This window comes from Sinocyclocheilus grahami, unplaced genomic scaffold (assembly GCF_001515645.1).
Source record: "Sinocyclocheilus grahami isolate Dianchi unplaced genomic scaffold, SAMN03320097.WGS_v1.1 scaffold217.1, whole genome shotgun sequence".
NCBI lineage: Eukaryota > Metazoa > Chordata > Actinopteri > Cypriniformes > Cyprinidae > Sinocyclocheilus > Sinocyclocheilus grahami.
The window spans coordinates 105,045-123,648 of record NW_015505396.1 but is presented as its reverse complement, the minus strand read 5'-3'; the positions used below and the strand labels follow the sequence as shown (position 1 = coordinate 123,648).

Here is an 18,604-nt window from a genome sequence, read left to right as displayed (position 1 = left end):
TATTGCAGCCTGCACTGCAAACTGTGCTGAAGATACGTGTCATCAAAGTCAGGCAACACAAACCTGGTTCATGATTTGAGACTATCACTCATTAGAACATGCAGAAGCTAAGAAATAAATGTGTCTACTATTATATTTATTTTGTTAAGGAAAAATGACTGGAAGAGTGTTCCAAATGTGAATTCAACAATGTGAAGTGCTTATCATATTCTGACCATAAAGAGTCATTTAAAACCACAATTAATGGTCTGGTTTCTACAACTTTCACTTAGGAGCAAAAACCTGCCTTTAAACTTGAAAGAAATAAAGATTTGAATAATTGTCGATAATTATCGATATCGACTGATATAAAAAATGTTGTGATAATTTTTTTAACCATATCACCCAGCCCTAAATAAACTGATTTTTTTTTTTTTTTTGTGACAGTGTAAAAGTTTTACTGTCACATTTGATCAGTTTATCAATTTGATAAGGTTTTGGTTTGGGTTAAAGTTTCATTTGATCAGGTTTGCTCAATATTGATTTTATTGAAACCCAGATAAAGAAAATACTCCCCAAAAATCCCTAAACTAACTGTTTGTCCTAAAACAATAAACATTATTATTATTATTATTATTATAGAAATGCATGCTTTCATTGTCTTACACATAAAACAGAGCAAATACACAACTTTGCCCATTTATCAATGTAAATAAAAGCCTAAATTAAATATGTTCATCATATAAAGTGATTGTGTCTCTTCAGAAGAAACTACTCGATTCAGATGGATTACTTTTACTGTGTTATGAATTTTTTGAAGTGTTAAAGTTTGGGGGGACAGAAATCTCTGAATGAGTGCATCATTCTGTTTAAAAATGTTTAAATGCATGTTTTTGTGCCCAAAATTTGTACTTTGTACAAAAAGTTTCTTTGTTACAGGAAAAGGTGTGGGTGAATGTTGACAAAAGTCTAGAGTGTATCATCCAGCGAGTGGATAAACTGCTGCAGAGGGACCGTCTGCACAGCAGCAGCAGTGAGGACATGTTCCAGACTGACCAGCAAAGTGGCACCAGTAAGAAAGGTAATGGGAAAACAAAAGCCTTCTGGATCAACCCTGCCTGCATGGAGGAGCCTTCCTCGGTCCCTGAACCGCAACAGCTGTCGCCTTCACTATCACCATCACCATCATCACCTTCATCTTCACCACCCGATCTGAACCCTGCATGCCCTGTTAATGCAGAAACGCATGCCTGTAGGTGCCTTTCACTGTCTTGTTCACACCTTCTCTCTCTGTTATATTTTTGAGAACAGCATGGAGTCTAGTAGGCAGAGTCTTATATTATTTTGCCTTTCTGCAATGTGCTTCACATTCTCTGCTGCTTGTCCCTTGTATTTGCATAGTGGTACACTCACTAACATGTACATACTCATTTCTTCTTTCTATTTCTAGTTATTACACTTTCAGTCTCTGTTTTTCACGAACCCTGTCACCTGTTCATCTTCAAACAGGTTTGCATGCTGCCATAGCAACAAGCATTCATATTACGCTAACTTGACTGGTTGTGGCTAGAAATTCTTCTCTCGTTGTTTCTAATCCACCTCATCATCTTTATTTTTTTTACCTAGGTGTCTATGGTACATCGTTGTGTATGTGTGTCTGATTTTAAAGAGTCTAGTAATATGTGACCCTGGACCACAAAACCAGTCTTAAGTGGCTGGGGTATATTTGTAGCAATAGCCAAAAACACATTGTATGGGTCAAAATTATCGATTTTTCTTTTATGCCAAAAATCATAAGGATATTAAGTAAAGATCATGTTCCATGAATATATTTAGTAAATTTCCTACCATAAATATATCAAAACTTAATTTTTGATTAGTAATATGCATTGCTAAGAACTTCATTCGAACAACTTTAAGGGTGATTTTCAAATAGTTGTATCTCGGCCAAATATTGTCCTATCCTAACAAACCATACACCAATAGAAATCTTATTTATTCGGCTTTCAGATGATGTATAAATCTCAATTTCAAAAAACTGACCCTTATGACTGGTTTTGTGGTCCAGGGTCACATATTTGTATATTTGTTTACCTTTTGCCAAAACAAAGCAATATGAATGTATGGAAAAACTGACATCCAAGTGCATTCCACAGTTTATGTTAACGAGTGTGTGTTGTCTCTGTGTGACTCTCTGTTGATGTGCCATGTCTCTGGAACATGTTTCTGGAACATTCTGTTGTTTGACCCAGCATATTTGCCTACTGTGAACATGTGACCGGGTGCTCTCGTTTGATTGGCTGGCTGGTCAACAGGCTCACAGGCTGGCTGTCTGGTGCTGGCTGTCTGTGCCAGTTAGTCACTTGGCAGTGCCAGCATGCTGTGATTTACAGTTGTCTTTTACATTATATAATGACTATGAAATCATTAGCTTGCCAGGCAGCTGTGAATATTACTTACTTGCATATTACTTCTAGACAATCCTTTGCAACATTCCACTTATTATTTGAGTGGAAAAGTAGTTGTTGTTGCGTTCAATGTCTGAGCTGCGTGTGCTATGCTAGTTGCACTCGCTAAGTTAACTGTTGCATGTTGCACCTCCATCCCTATAGATGGCAGCAGCAGCAGTGGAGAGGAGAGTTACCCAGGTAAGAGCCCCTCCCCCTCCCTTAGGCTTATGCGCTTGCGCTGAATAAGTGTTCACTTTTATGTCACATCTGTTGTTGTTCATCCTTGTTAATGGTGTTACTTGTAAACTTGCTACTGTCATTGCTACTGTTTCCTGAACTCTGTGTCCTTGGTTACCTTTAAAGTCCCCGTGAATTGGTTACCCCCAATGTATTGACATTTTTGATTTAAACAGGAAATCGGGGCAAGACGTATCAAAGAGGTTTTTTTTTTTTAAATGTCCAATAGCATTTAGTTTATACTAAATGTAAATCACTCTGATGGGAAGCATATTTAGTCTAGTGGTATTTTACATTTTTGGGGGGAACAGACATTCCAGTTCTAGAAATTTGATTAGAAAAAAGTTTTTTTGGGTCTGTATTCTTGAAAGACAGGGATTGCAATTTTTATAGGCATATATCTTCTAAAAGCAATTTTTGTAAATGTTTACAATTAATCTAGTATAGAAATGATCAAATGTTAAAGGGTTAGTTCTCCCAAAAATGAAAATTCAGTCATGTCGTTCCAATCCCATAAGACTTTCGTTCATCTTCAAAACATATATGAACATATTTTAAATGAAACCTGAGAGATTTTTGTCCCCCAAAACCTGAACAAGTTCATTAAAAAAATCACAAAATGTAATCCATATGAATCAAGCTTTTTAATCAAGCCTTCTAAAGAGACACAATCCCTTTAATGTAGGCTTTTATTCACATATAAATATTGATTATATACATAGAGGACATCAAACGGTCAACGGAAGGTCAAACCTAATTGGTTCTTCAAACTTGAGTTCACTGGTTCTCACACATTGCGCAAGCTTCAGTTTACCATTTATTTGTTGAGCATAAATTGTTCAGTTCATATGGATTACTTTTACTATGTCTTTAATGAACTTGAATCTTTGATGGAATGTAATTTCAATGGAAATCTTTCAGGTTTCCTTGTGTTTCAAAGATAAATGAAAGTCTAATGGTTTTGGAATCACAGGAGGATAAGTAAATGATGACAGAATTATTCTTATTGGATTAATACACAGACTAAAAGCAACAAAACTTAAAATTTTGATTTCATGGGGTCTTTAAAGTGAAGCATGAGATTTTAAAGAAACATATGAAGATGTCATGTTTAATAAAGATAATAGCAGCAGATTCTCTTTGTGTGTCAGGTGAGTGGAGCGAAGCCCTGTATCCCCTCTTGACAACCCTAACGGAGTGTGTGGCCATGATGAGTGACAAAGCCAAGAAGTCAATGGTTTTCTTGCTCATGCAAGACAGCGCACCCACCATCGCAATGGACCTCAACCTGCAGTACCGCCGAGACGTGGTCTTCTGCCAGACAGTTAGTTCTAAAACACACATTAGTGAACACTTCCATGACCTTAAAGGAATAGTTCACACTTAAAAATAATTTACTCGACTTCATGTCTTTCCAAGCTAGAAGACTTTGGTTCATCTTTAACACAACAAATGAAGATATTTTTTAATAAAACCTGAGAGATGTCTGCCACTGAATTGAAATTCAATTCAGTGAGAGACTGTAAAAGAAACTGAAATGAAACGAGCAGTTAAATTCAAGTCTTATGAAGAGAAACGATTGCTTTATATGATGAACAGATTTCATTTAGGCTTTTATTTACATCTTAAAACATTGTTTAACACATCATAGAGCACATCAAATATGGTGAACGGCAGTTCAACCGCACATGCTTGACACACAAGAGCAAACCTCATTAGCAAGCAAGTTTGGGCTTCTGTTTACCATATTTATCGTGCTCAATGTACAGTGGGGAAAAAAAGTATTTAGTCAGCCACCAGTTGTGCAAGTTCTCCCACTTAAAAAGATGAGAGAGGCCTGTAATTTTCATCATAGGTATACCTCAACTATGAGAGACAAAATGAGGGGAAAAAAATCCAGAAAATCACATTGTAGGATTTTTAAAGAATTTATTTGCAAATTATGGTGGAAAATAAGTATTTGGTCAATAACAAAATTTCATCTCAATACTTTGTTATATACACTTTGTTGGCAATGACAGAGGTCAAACGTCTTCTGTAAGTCTTCACACCTTCGGAATGTGACATTCAAGGTGACGCAGGCCATCTCTACCTCTTCCCCCGACATGCTGCCTGTGATCACCGGAAATCGAGATGGGTTCAATGTTCGCATCCCTCTCCCGGGAAGCATGTTTGATGCATTGCCAAGGGAGATCCAGAACGGCATGCTGCTGCGGGTACAGCCGGTGCTGTTCAACGTGGGCATCAACGAGCAGCAAACGCTCGCCGAGACGTGAGTCCTGATTATGTAAAACACCCCTCAAGAGTGCTTGCATAACATCAACAAATAACATTATATCATAATTGTTTGTTTTATCTGATCTCTTTTTCAGTTTGGCATACACTTGTGTTCATATTGAAGATATCTAAAGGGAATTCAAAATGTTTGTGTCGTAGGTTTGGAGACACGTCGCTTCAGGAGCTCATCAATGTGGAGAGCCTGGCACATCTTAGCTCTTACTACCAGCAGTTCAAAGAGGTTTTACCTGATGACTGTAAGTCATCACTCTCTCTCTCTCTCATGTTTTTTCCCTCTCTACATAATAAAAAAGAAATTATTGCAAGATTTGAATTATGCAAGTCACTCTGGTTTTGATTTTCTCTCTCTCATAGGTCTTCCTCGCTCTCGTAGTCAGACATGCCTCCCAGAGCTGTTGCGGTTCCTTGGTCAAAATGTTCATGCTAGGAAAAATAAAAATGTAGACGTCTTGTGGCAGGCTGCAGAGGTAACAGTTCTCCTACTTAGGGCCCTATCATACATCCAGCGCCAGACGCGACGCAAGTGTTTTTTGCTAGTTTCAGCCCGACCCAGTTGTCATTTTCACATCCTGCGCCACGTTGTTTAAATAGCAAATACATTTGCGCCCATGGGCGTGCTGGTCTGAAAACGAGGTGTGTTCAGGCACATTGCTGGTGCGTTGCTATTTTGAGGCAACTGAAATGGACCGTGCCATTGACCAACAAAAATCTGGTCTTAAAGTCTGGTGCAATATATATATTTTTTTGCTATTTAAAGAGCGCATTAGTAATATGCGCCTATAGGCGGGTGCACAATGCACGTACACTTTGCTTATTACACACACATGGATGCGCAGCAGCACAAACATTTAAAAAAATTAAAGGATTAAAATGTAAAAGATTATTATTGTGTACATAAATATATGTATAAATATATTATATAAATATAATATATGTGTACGTAAATATAAAAATCCCTACATGTCATAATGGATAGTCTTTGCATGTATCAGAATTACGTGCACAAACAGATCCGTTCCCTCACTAGAGAAGCGTTCAGTTTTTCCGCTTGCAAATTCCGCCATGTAAATAGCGAATCCGCCATGGCGCGAGCGCAACTGGCTTTTAAAGGGAATGGGAGATGAGACTCTGATTGGTTTATGGCACGTTACGCCCAAAACACACCCATTACTCATTAAGAGAATAGGGACAACCCTTTTAGACCTTGCGCCGGGCGCGCCGACCATTTTTCCTGTCCTTAAACTAGCAAAAGTGGATTCGGATATTGCGCCGTGCTCTTTAAACCATGCGCTTAGATCGGTAAAATAGGGCCCCTAATGTGACACAATAAAGGGTGAAACAACTAAATTATATTCAAAGAATTGCTCAAACCCATTTAGCATTGATTTCATTTAAAACTATTCTCATTAAAAAAAAACATCACCCATAGTTTTCATGTCCGAAATACAGTAGAATCCATGTTTGAGTGCAAAAACATCTCATTTGGCTCATCTCATTTGTACTGACACCTCTGAAAATAGAAATATTAAATGTGTTTTTGTTTTGAGGTGAAATCACAGCAATTTATCATTTAATTACTGTACAGTTAGACAAAGAGAAAAAAGCTAAATAAAACCCTGAAAAAAGTCAAATAAATCTTAGATACTGATAATCCAATAGAAGTCAACATTTTACTAAATGTAATTTGCATTGATGCATTTTGCTACAGCTTCATGCACATAGGCGTAATGCTTGTACAGGTATATTGGCTGATCACATTCAGTAATTTTCCATGTGTAGTTATAATTAAGCTACAGGTTTTGTGAAGTCGAGCTAAAGTGTCTAAGAATACGCATCGCACGTCACCTCTGGCTTTTGATACAAGCGCACAACATTGAGGTCAATTGTAGTCTGATAATTATGATTTCAGTCGGTTTACAAGACATTTTTAAAAAACGAATTATTGTTTAAGTTAAGCTGAAATCTAACTTTTAAAATGCATATAATGGGCCTCATTCATGAAACATTCGTAAATATATGAGTAAATTCTGAGTAATTTATGCATAAAACGGACCATCCCGAAAACTCTCCTCCGGATTCACAAATACTTCCTAAAGGTCAGATTTGATAGTTAAACGTGTGTGTGTTAATGAATTCCAATCATTCGTAAATAGGGTGCGCATGCACGCTCATTCACAATTAGCATATTCCCCTATGAATTTCAGCTACGCAAATTACGTATCTAGGAATGGTGTGGAATCCTTTGTATTCAATTCTCAGGTTTGACAAGTTATATTGCATAAATGCATAAGAGACTAATAGGCTATATGCCTAATAATAAATTAACGTGTCCACCAGAGCGTTTTTAGCCAGCTAACATAATGCCTGGTGCTCTTCTGAAAATGACCAGCTGGTAGAGCTTTGGAGGCACTGCATTTTATTGGAGTGACGCGTTGTTTGCTATGTTATATTCACGGCAGTAACATGTTATGAATATCTTATTTTGAAGAATATAATTGAATATAAAAATGCAGTAACCAGCAATATTAACTTCTCCATTGATGTGTTGTACAAGTGTGATGGTTGGTCAATGTAGTGCTTGTCCCGCCCCTCCTCCACTGTGATTGGACGGCTGTGTAAAAAGGGAAAGTGAGGAGCTCTGCGTTTTTACCCAAAGTTAAAGAGTAAAAATTTAAAGAAAAAAAAAGACAGGGCAATTGAACTCGTTAAATGTTTGTCTAAAAGAATACAGAACGTTTGAATGTTTTATGCACCATTTACACGTGGTAGGGAGCAGGTGTAAATTTATTTCGTATCAACTAATATTTTCAAAATACGAACATTTTCATGAATCCAAAAATTTACGTCAGAACGACTTTCCAAATGATTTACACAAAAATTAGTTCTGCTCGTGTTTCATGAATGAATTTTCAACCAGAGGGGGCCTTGTGAAACTTCCAAGGGGCCCACGAAGGGAGACTTAAATTATTTACTTAAATTACTTAAAAAATATAAAATCACAAAATATCAACCTGAAATCATGTTTCTTTATTCCTTCCTCAAAAACTGTTTTTATTATTAAATAATATACAGAATTAGAATCTTTGTTGTTCTGTGATCACAAAATGATTTATCTTTCATTTAATATATCAACACTCCCAGTTTCTGCTAATAATAAAGTTTGAAAACAAGGTGTATTATCATAATTACTGCACAAATACGTCATATATTCAAATACAAATACACTAATACCTGTCTTAGCCAATATTATGGACCTTCGAAAATTGTGTTGGATCACGAGGGGCCTTGAAGTCAAAAAAGATTGAGAACCACTGCGTTAATTGGAGCACCCTTAATAAAAAATGAACATATGTAGTCAAAAAAATCATTTGTTTTAGTTCAGCACAGTACCAACAGAGTTTGCATTTAAGATGTTTTAAGTGGTTCTAGTTCCATTTCAAAAGACACTTGAATGCCAAACTGGAATAAGTGTGAATATGTAGTTGGCTGTAACACAATATTTGTGCCCCTTCACTCTCAGATTTGTCGGCGTCTGAATGGAGTACGTTTTACCAGCTGTAAAAGTGCCAAAGACCGCACTGCTATGTCAGTGACTTTGGAGCAGTGTCTGATCCTGCAGCACGAGCACGGCATGGCCCCGCAGGTCTTCACCCAGGCCCTCGACTGCATGCGCAGGTAAGACACCTGAACAACTGCCTGCACTTCAATTCATATGCATCGCACGCTTGGGGATGTGCCTCCCTCCATTTCTTTTTCTCTTTTCTTCCTTTCTCTTTCTCTCTGAAGGATCCCCTCCAGTGCATCATCCCTCATTGCTTGCAGCTTCTTGGTGTTTGCAGTAACACTTTTCTGTCTTTGTTTCTCTGTGGCTTATGTGGCCTAATATGTTCATTACTTTTATATTTACTCACTTGTTTGGAGTGTTTGTTCCTTTCCACTTCACCCTACCATATTTTGTCCCTTCTCTCCATGCTCTACAAGAGGCATAAACACAACTAAATCGCTCCTGTAGAGTGTGAGGAAATGTTGAAACTTTGAATCTGCTGATTTCTTTGGCTGTCTGCTTGCCAGATGTTCTGTGCTTATAAATAAGAGTATGAAATTGTCGGTTTTGTCCCATAATTCTCTCCTCTTGTCTCCTGTGCAACCTAAGGACAGATCTAAACAAACATATGTAGTTAAATTTAAAACCGTATCTGTCCTGTGAAAGCTGATGAAAAAGACAAGAGGAGTACAGGAAGGTTTTGTTGCTGTTTTATAGAGTCTCAGTAAACACTCAATGGTAACGCTTTACAATAAGGTTTCACATCATTTACACTAGTTAATGCATTAGGTCTCATAAACTAACTAGCAATGGACAATGCTTTTACAGCTTCTACTACTGTTTGGGGTCAGTAAGATTTCCTTTTTATTTTTTGGTTACATGATTTCCTCAAAAATATCAATAAGCACAACTGTTTTCAGCATTGATAATAACAAGAAATTACCACACCAGCATATTTGAATGATTTCTGAAGGATCAAGTGACTCTAAAGTCTGGATTAATGGATGCTGAAAATTCAGCTTGGCCATCACATGAATACATTTCATAAAAAAAAAATATATATATATATATACTGTATATAAATCTATTTTAAATTGTAAAAAAGGTTCACAATATTATTGTTTTGCTGTATGTTTGCTCAAATAAAATCAGCCTTGGTGAGAGTAATGGACTTTAAAAGACAAAAAGGTTATTGAAAAATGTTATTGACTTTTGAACATTGTATACTAATATAAATTATTTGATTTGTATAAATTAGCATTACTTAGTATATTATGATCAAACTATATTAAAAAGTAATAAAAATCTAAGTATTCTAACAAAGTAAAGAATAATAAATTTACAAATTAACATTTACCTTAAGTAGATAAAAATAAATGCTGTAAAAACTGTTCTTCATTGTTAGTTCATAATATCTAATTAATTAACCAAGGTTAATAAATTAGATGTTAAGTAAAAGTATTGCCCACAATGCACTGTGCATGGTCTGCCACTGCGCTGTGCTGCTATCCCCTGTGTGTGTGTGTGTGTGTGTGTGTGTGTGTGTGTGTGTCTAACAGAGATTAGCCATTAACTGCAAATAAATAATCTCAAAGAAAGCCAGCAGTCTATCAAAAATGTACCTTCCTTCAAGCCTGGATACAAAACAGATGGATCACCTACTAGACAAAGAGATACTGTACGCAAGATTGTTTTTATGTTTGCAGTTGGTTTGTTATGATGGCTCTGTTGGCCTGTTGCATGATGGGAGGACGCAGCACGCTTGATTTGCATGGCCCAGTGCTGAGAGCAGCAGCAGCTCTACGTACGCCCTCTTCTGTCCAACATGGAGAAGCCATCTCTCTAACTTTCTTTACTTTAAATGGCAAAGACGCAGAACATCACTCACAATTTTCTCTTTCTTTTATTCTCTCTCCTTCCCTTCTCTGTGTCTGTATTTCTTTTCCTAATTCACATTGTCTGTTTTCTGTCTTGGATTTACATTTTCTTGGCATCCACATCTGACGGATGGACTCGACTCAACACTTTTTCATCATGTCTGCAATTGATTTTTCATTTCATTTTTACTTTACATTAATGTTGGAACCACCACAACGGTCACGTCACCACATCCTGTGCATGTCGCCCCATTCTGTTTGCCCCTGCCACCACTCCCTCGTCACTGTCCCTCCGTCCCTGCCCCTCTATGCAGCATTGGGACCAGGGAGGGGGTAACTCAGAAGAACCTGAGCGGCTTATTGCCCATACGTGACTTCAGGCTGGACCCCAGTCTGCTCTACTCTCTGCCCCTTCTGGCCCTGAGCCCAAACCTGCTCATCGTCTGGGTGTTCCTCAGCATAGCCTACCTGCTGGCCAAACTCCGCTGCAGCTGAGCCTGAGACCCCCTTTTCCATTTTTCTTTCTCTCTTTCCCTCACCCTGGCTATCTCAGCACTTCCTTTCTCTGTTTTTCTGTTTCTTCCTCCTCTGGATGAGGAGCTTGATGGCTCTGTTGGCCTGTTGCATGATGGGAGGACGCAGCACGCTTGATTTGCATGGCCCAGGGCTGAGAGCAGCAGCAGCTCTACGTACGCCCTCTTCTGTCCAACATGGAGAAGCCATCTCTCTAAATTTCTTTACTTTAAATGGCAAAGACGCAGAACATCACTCACAATTTTCTCTTTCTTTATTCTCTCTCCTTCCCTTCTCTGTGTCTGTATTTCTTTTCCTAATTCACATTGTCTGTTTTCTGTCTTGGATTTACATTTTCTTGGCATCCACATCTGACGGATGGACTCGACTCAACACTTTTTCATCATGTCTGCAATTGATTTTTCATTTCATTTTTACTTTACATTAATGTTGGAACCACCACAACGGTCACGTCACCACATCCTGTGCATGTCGCCCCATTCTGTTTGCCCCTGCCACCACTCCCTCGTCACTGTCCCTCCGTCCCTGCCCCTCTATGCAGCATTGGGACCAGGGAGGGGGTAACTCAGAAGAACCTGAGCGGCTTATTGCCCATACGTGACTTCAGGCTGGACCCCAGTCTGCTCTACTCTCTGCCCCTTCTGGCCCTGAGCCCAAACCTGCTCATCGTCTGGGTGTTCCTCAGCATAGCCTACCTGCTGGCCAAACTCCGCTGCAGCTGAGCCTGAGACCCCCTTTTTCCATTTTTCTTTCTCTCTCTCCCTCACTTTGGCTGTCTCAGCACTTCCTTTCTCTGTTTTTCTGTTTCTTCCTCCTCTGGATGAGGAGCTATGTGCAGACAATGCTGAATTATTTCTGGTTGATTCAGCTCTTCTCTCTAATAGCCATTCTAAAGGTCTTGGTGTTTATTTCTGCCTTACCCCTCTCTCTCTCTCTCTCTCTCTCTCTCTCTCTCAAGTGATCGTGGATGAGAAAAGTTTGTACAATAATTTGTGACATATTACAAATATTCTGATTCTATTTTAGAGGGTTGAAAATAGATATTCATATATATTTAAGACATTTATTTATTTATTCAATACTAATTATTCTTTATAATATTGAACTGTTTTATTTGTGTTATTATAACAAACTATTTTTAGGCACATGCATATAGTGTGCTAGTGGTCGATTCAATATGTATATAATAGAGTGCATTAGTGCCTGCACACTTTTTCAGCTGTGTTTGTTCCGGAAGTACTTTTTCCGCTCCATTTTTTTTTTTTCCATTGGGATTTTTAAAAAAGTGTTTGTTAAAATGTTATAAGCCATGTACCAAACCAAACAGCCAAAAGGTGAATCACAACATCATAAACATAAAATTTGAAAAATATGTATTCTGAAATTGGACAAAAGACAAAGGTACAAAACTGTATACTTTAGCTTTAGTGAGGGAAAAAACTACAATCATATTAAGCATTGCAACTTACTATCAAATTAAAAACGAAATTGTTTGCTTCCAATTTCTGATTGGTGGAATTTTCTGTACAGAATCATGGGTAATATAGTTTTTCACCATGAATTCAACTGTTTTGTTTTTCTTAGTTTTTTTAATAATGCGAACAGATGGCTTCAGCAAAAATATATACCATTCAATCTTGAAATCTGTCTTTAAAGGTTTATAAGTCATTGTTAAAAGTAAATTTCCCTATGGAGAAAATGAAATGATTTTTACTTCCGGAACCTGACTTTTGCACTCTATAATGAGATATTGTTATTCTGTAACAGTATCATGAAATTTTCTAGTTATTTTTGTGGTCGATTTTGTTGCGCCTTCCATGTGTTTCAATCTAAATGCAAAGCCTAAGGCCTGGCCAAAGCTAATCTCAACTATCATCGCACTTGCTTTAAAAATGTATTGCACTTTAGGGTGTTAAGTGTGTTCATGTCTTCCCATGTTTAGCTGGAAGAACACATGTTGCTCTTTTACCAAGATTGGTCTGCACTAACCTGTTTGCAGCCTTTCCAATGACACAATTAAATTTGGCCAAATAAGATTGTATTTTCAGTCAGGGAAATCGAAATATGCACTTGAGAATTACTTTTCATTAAGATTTTGTTTCATGTCTATAAATATGTTTTCACTGTCAGCTGACAGGAGGTACTTGGCAATAGCTTTAATGGGTATTTTGTGTAAATAAATGCTCCGGGTTCAGCACAAGATCTGTTGACCGCATCTGAGGCATGCAACCGATTACAAGATCATTTCGGTTTGCCTCTCAATTTTAAAAAACAAACAACCTTATTTACATTAATGCACTAACAGTGAACGTCTACGGAGTAAAATGTACAATTTTGAAAATACAACCATGTACAGCTTCCATTATAAGTGCATTACTGCAGATTTGTTTCTTTAACAATGTCTAGATTGCGTTGGTTGAATTTTTGCTTGTGTCAAATCTGGAACAGACTTTTAAGATGTATCTGTTTAGATACCAAGAGTATCCACATGTTGCTTTAAGTAAAGACACTTATGCAGTAATGATGAACAGAATGTATGTTCTTTTACCAAAACAAATCACTTTGTTTCCTAACCATTGCATTCAGGCTGCAAATCATCAGACTTCTTCCCTTCTTTATATGTAAATATATATTTGATATGTAAATGTTTACGATAATGATTGGGAATGAGATCATTTTACAGGACTCTGTTTAATTGTGCTTCCCTTTGTGCCAAATTAGAAATGGCCTCTCTGTGCTTTGTAAACATGCCACGGTCAGTACATCTGCTGTTTACAAGTTAGCACCGCTTGATCTTACATGCTCTAAAATGCTGCCCAATACAAGAACTTTATGTATAAAAAATAACCCTCACCAGGCCGCAGAAAAGTGTGCATTTCAACTGACCCACTAAAGAAAATGACTGTCTCAAAATATCTCCATTCATTCATTTATAATGATGTTGCAGCTCTGGGAGTCTGTCTTTGCTAAGTTTGCTTTAAAATGTCAGAGATGATGCCTAGACTTTTTCCTGTATGTTTTAAATCATGTTGGATAATGTTTCTGAGATTACATCTTATACAGCAAGTTGGAGAAAGGTTTTGATGACTAAGTTTGAAGTCTCATAGGTTAGATAGAGACAGTCTCAGTTTAGCTGAATGTCATTGGTAGGTTTAAACGAATAGAATTTAAAGATTGGTCTCAGTTTAGGTATGATCGTTTTAAATTTTGAGCCTTGGTTTTAGGTAAGGCTGCATTATTATGACAAAAATTCAAATATTATTATGATTATTTCCCATGATATTGTAATCTCAGTTATGAATTTCATTTGATAAAATTTATTTTAAAACAGAAATACAGGTTATTACAAAAAATGTGACTGATTAACACAATGTATGTGTTTGTGATTGGTTACAATGTTTAATCGGGGAAAAAAACGTTCTAAAACAGAATGTTGTACTAGATGCTGACAAAATCCTAATCAAAAGTTTTTGGATTAATTATGCAGCCCTAGTTTTAGGGAGAAGTTGTAGATTTTAATCGAAATTTTTGTTAAAAGTTATTTTGTCGTGCATATCACTGTTGAAATTTCTCATTTTTGACACTGATGTAGTTTTAATTATTGTACGTTTTTACAATGATATTTAAGAGAGATATGCTCACAGATTTTTGGATTGATCTTGCTTTGTATTTATTTCTTTTTATGGTAATAACCTTATCTTTTATGATGCTTTCTTAGATATATTATGTCTGTCTAGAACAGAATTCTGCTGTATTAAAATGCTATCATCAATATCTGATGCCATTAAAGAGAGAATATAAAACCATTGACATCTCTTGTGTACTTTTTATCATGATAAAGCATATCTTTCTCTGTGCATGTTGGGATCTAAAACATGGTTAAATATCTACTAATACAATGCAATACTTTTTTATAACAATTTACATGTTGGTTGGAAAAATTATTTTATCAAAATGCATGGTTCCTTTTAAATATCCGTCAATAGAGAAATATACTTCATGCTCATAATGGTGTTCTATATCTACTACTACTAATAATAATTTAGAATACTTAGTACTTATTTTGAAAGGCCATCAATAGGGAAACCTGATTTTTGGCACCATTGGTGTAGTTTCGGCTTCTGCAGGCAAGAGGTGGACACCTTACCAGACAATCCCTGATCCCATGTTGATTGCCCACAACAAAAACATATCTCATCATTGTTCTCCTGATGAGCTACTGCTGCCCTCTTGTGTTCTGTAGACCAGTGAGTCTCAACCTATTCGCATACCGGACCGCAGTCCAATTCAGAACCATCCTCAAGGACCCCCAGAACAAAATTGACTTGTATATTTTGTGTCTTTGTGAGGACCAAATGCAGTCAAGTATAATTCAAGTTAGCTGACTTGTCCAGTATTTGGTCATATCATCAGCTATATTGGATTTTTCTTTCATGGGAACATGTCATGTCAAAATATACAAAAATTCATACTTTATACGGACCCCCTGGCCTTATGTCAAGGACCACTAGGGGTCCACGGACCCCTGGTTGAGAAACACTGCTGTAGACCACAATCAGACAGAGATATAACCATTTTATGAAACCATTGACATCTCTTTCTACAGAAAATATTTGAGTATTGTATTTGTAGCTTTATTGAATGACAAACACTTCACATTAGGGGGAAAAAAAGGATGATAATGGAAGTAATAAACATACATTCAATCAAATGTCACTCCTGTTACCTGTACAAAATAATCCTGCCTCTGATAAGTGTCTCAAGGGTAGATAAAGTGGCATCATCAATATATAGATGGGGGGGAGTATATAATAAAAGTTACAATATACACAGCTTTCCTGTAGTAATATGTTAGAGAGACTAACTGTATAATGAAAAGATAAAATAAATTCCTTCTGTGATATAAAACAGCATGCATGAAGTCGAGTCAGCTTAGCAACATTTTTAAGTGAAATGTATATATTCAAATAGATTCTAACCACATTCATTTGTTGTTACTTTTGGCATTTTACTATAACTAGTTTTGAATGTTTAATATCCTGTAATATAACTTCTTTATTATTATTATTCAAGAGATACAGTATGCAGAGGTTGCTTAAAACCTTTAATTGTGGCTCCATGGTGGGACAAAAACTCGACACGTTAGGGGGCCACAACTTGAATTATCCTATTTATACACTCTTAAAAATAAAGGTGCTTCACGATGCCATAGAAGAACCTTTTTGTCTAAATGGTTTCATAAAGAACCTTTAACATCTGAAGAACCTTTCTGTTTCACAAAAGGTTCTTTTTGGCGAAAGAAGGTTCTTCAGATTACAAAAAGGTAAGAAAGAGATGGTTCTTTAAAGATCCTTTGACTGAATGGTTCTTTGTGGAACCAAAAATGGTTCTTCTATGGCAGGGGTGGCGAACTCCGGTCCTGGAGAGCCTCAGCCCTGCAGAGTACAGCTCCAACCCTAATTAAAACTCACCTGCCTGTAGCTTTCTGGTAACCTTTCAGACCTTGATTAGCTTGTTTAGGTGTGTTTGATTAGGGTTGAAGCAAAACTGTGCAGGGCTGCGCCTCTCCAGGACTGACGTTCGCCACCCCTGTTCTATGGCATCGCTTGAAGAACCTTTTGAAGCACCTTTATTTTTAAGAGTGTACTCGGAACTCAAACTCTCCCACAATCTATCTTTAAAATTAATCGTAAGGACTCGACACCATGGGTAACTTGTCATAAATGGTAAAAATACTTCCTTAAAGTGACCTTTGTTAAGGGCTTTCACAAAATATGCAGCATTGTTCCTGTGACATAACAGTTTGATATCTCCAAAAAAATTGCATCATTCAAAACTTTCTTTTTATAAGCCAATATTTACTATGGATAGAGCCCTTATGACCTCATCAGGTGACAAACTTGCATTTCAGAATTTCCCTGTTCACTATTCATTGCAATGTATGAAACATAATTCAATTATGTATGCAACATAAGGAATATTATAATATGTGTGGAATATTATGTATGGAACATAAGTCAATCTATTCCACATGCATAACCTTTTAGAAATTTGTATGTCATGTAATTGTAATTAGTTGTAATCTAAATATAATACACTACTGTTCACCAAAAATGTATTGCTTTACAGCAGGGTTCCTCAAATCTTGCCCTAGAGGGCCAATGCGCTGCAGAGTTTAGCTCCGACCCTGATCAAACTCACCTACCTGAGATTTTCTAATGATCCTGAAGACACTGATTAGCTTGCTCAGGTGTGTTTGATTAGGGTTAGAGCTAAACTCTGCAGGAAAGTGGATCTCGTGGGCCAGATTTGAGGATCCCTGCTTTACAGTAACGAATTGCTTTTCGATTTGTTTCATCCCATTGTTTTGGGATCTTTTGTTACATTATCCTGGCATTGAAAAAAAGAGCAATGTTTCAGATTAATCTGAACTTTCATGCCATACTTTCTGCAGCATTTCCCTAGGTGCTATTGTTTTGCAGGGTGTTTCTCATGGACCTTCATAGCCCAAATGTTTGTAACTGTTTACCATCAAATATATGTTCTTTTGCCCATTTTTATCCTTTCTTCTCATTTAAGAAATGAGAGGTGAATAGGGTAAAAAACAATTAACTAATCGTTATCACCCTGCTTACCCAGTTGATTGAATACATTGATAATTGCAAAAAAATTGTATTACAAGTTTTCTAAAATGTTATTTAAATATGCAAATGATGCATTATTTATTGAAATATGTGCTAATTTACATACATTTCTAATACAAACATTTGAACACTGGATTAAGTCTGTTTCAACATTTGTGTTTAATTTATTTTTGACATATTAGAGTCAAACATTTTTGCAGAGGTAATTTTGGGTATCTCTTTTTTTGTCACTCCATAATTCAGAAAATACTTTGAACAGTCAGAAAACAATACATTTTCACAATTTCTTTGGGAATGAAATGTATAAAATCGAACAAATTATATATGAACAAATCCGTAAGTGCTACTGAAGTGGAGATTTATGGCTCAGTTTAGGAGAAAAAAAGAATTTTGAGAAAACGGCCTTTAAAAAATATGTATTGTAATTGAAATCTATTGACACAAATCGATAAAGTGCTATAAAAGAAACACTTAACAGTGTCTTTTGGATGTTTTCTTTCCACTAGTCTGAAAAAAAAACGTTATGAAAAGCCAAAAAGCCCAAAATCTCAAAATTGACAGGTGCGTGGAAAAAAAAGTGCATCTGCACCCTTAAAATTGCATCTCAGTGTCTTCACTGGTGCAGATAATGTTGGTGTTTAGCTTGTACTATTTATAATGAAGCTTTAAACTTGATACTTAACTAAATGTTAATTTATTGTTTTATTTAATTTTTGGGCGCTTTGCCTGTCCACTTCTCTCCGTGTGTTTCTAGAAAACATATGTTGAAGATCATAAATATATAAATCTCTACCATTTTCAAGTTCACTCATATTGAGCAGGCTTTTCTTATTGCACCCATTAAAAAACCCTCTAAACGGCTTCCACAAGCCATCAATAAAGCATATAGGACAAAATGAGTATCTGATTTGTGATCATCTATGAATCACATTGTTTTTACATTATAGGATTTCCTAGCTTGCTCAAGCAATAGCGCCACTGTGTGGAGAAAGGGTGGTGGCGCTATGTGCTGCCATAACACTTTTTTACGCGATTTCTTTT

At 36.6% G+C, this 18,604-nt stretch overlaps 1 protein-coding gene across 1 annotated transcript in view; it reads left to right on the top strand.

Moving 5' to 3' along the window:
* The window catches only part of LOC107596323 (type I inositol 3,4-bisphosphate 4-phosphatase-like), a 24,981-nt gene extending 14,024 nt beyond the window's left edge, over positions 1 to 10,957 (top strand). Inside the window, exons 15-22 of the mRNA XM_016287031.1 lie at positions 919 to 1,231; positions 2,592 to 2,627; positions 3,818 to 3,990; positions 4,709 to 4,938; positions 5,103 to 5,200; positions 5,319 to 5,431; positions 8,485 to 8,639; positions 10,700 to 10,957. Coding sequence (XP_016142517.1) covers positions 919 to 1,231; positions 2,592 to 2,627; positions 3,818 to 3,990; positions 4,709 to 4,938; positions 5,103 to 5,200; positions 5,319 to 5,431; positions 8,485 to 8,639; positions 10,700 to 10,880 — 1,299 coding nt within the window. The 3' untranslated portion in view covers positions 10,881 to 10,957. The remainder of the gene's footprint in view (positions 1 to 918; positions 1,232 to 2,591; positions 2,628 to 3,817; positions 3,991 to 4,708; positions 4,939 to 5,102; positions 5,201 to 5,318; positions 5,432 to 8,484; positions 8,640 to 10,699) is intronic.
* The last annotated feature ends 7,647 nt before the right edge of the window (positions 10,958 to 18,604 follow it).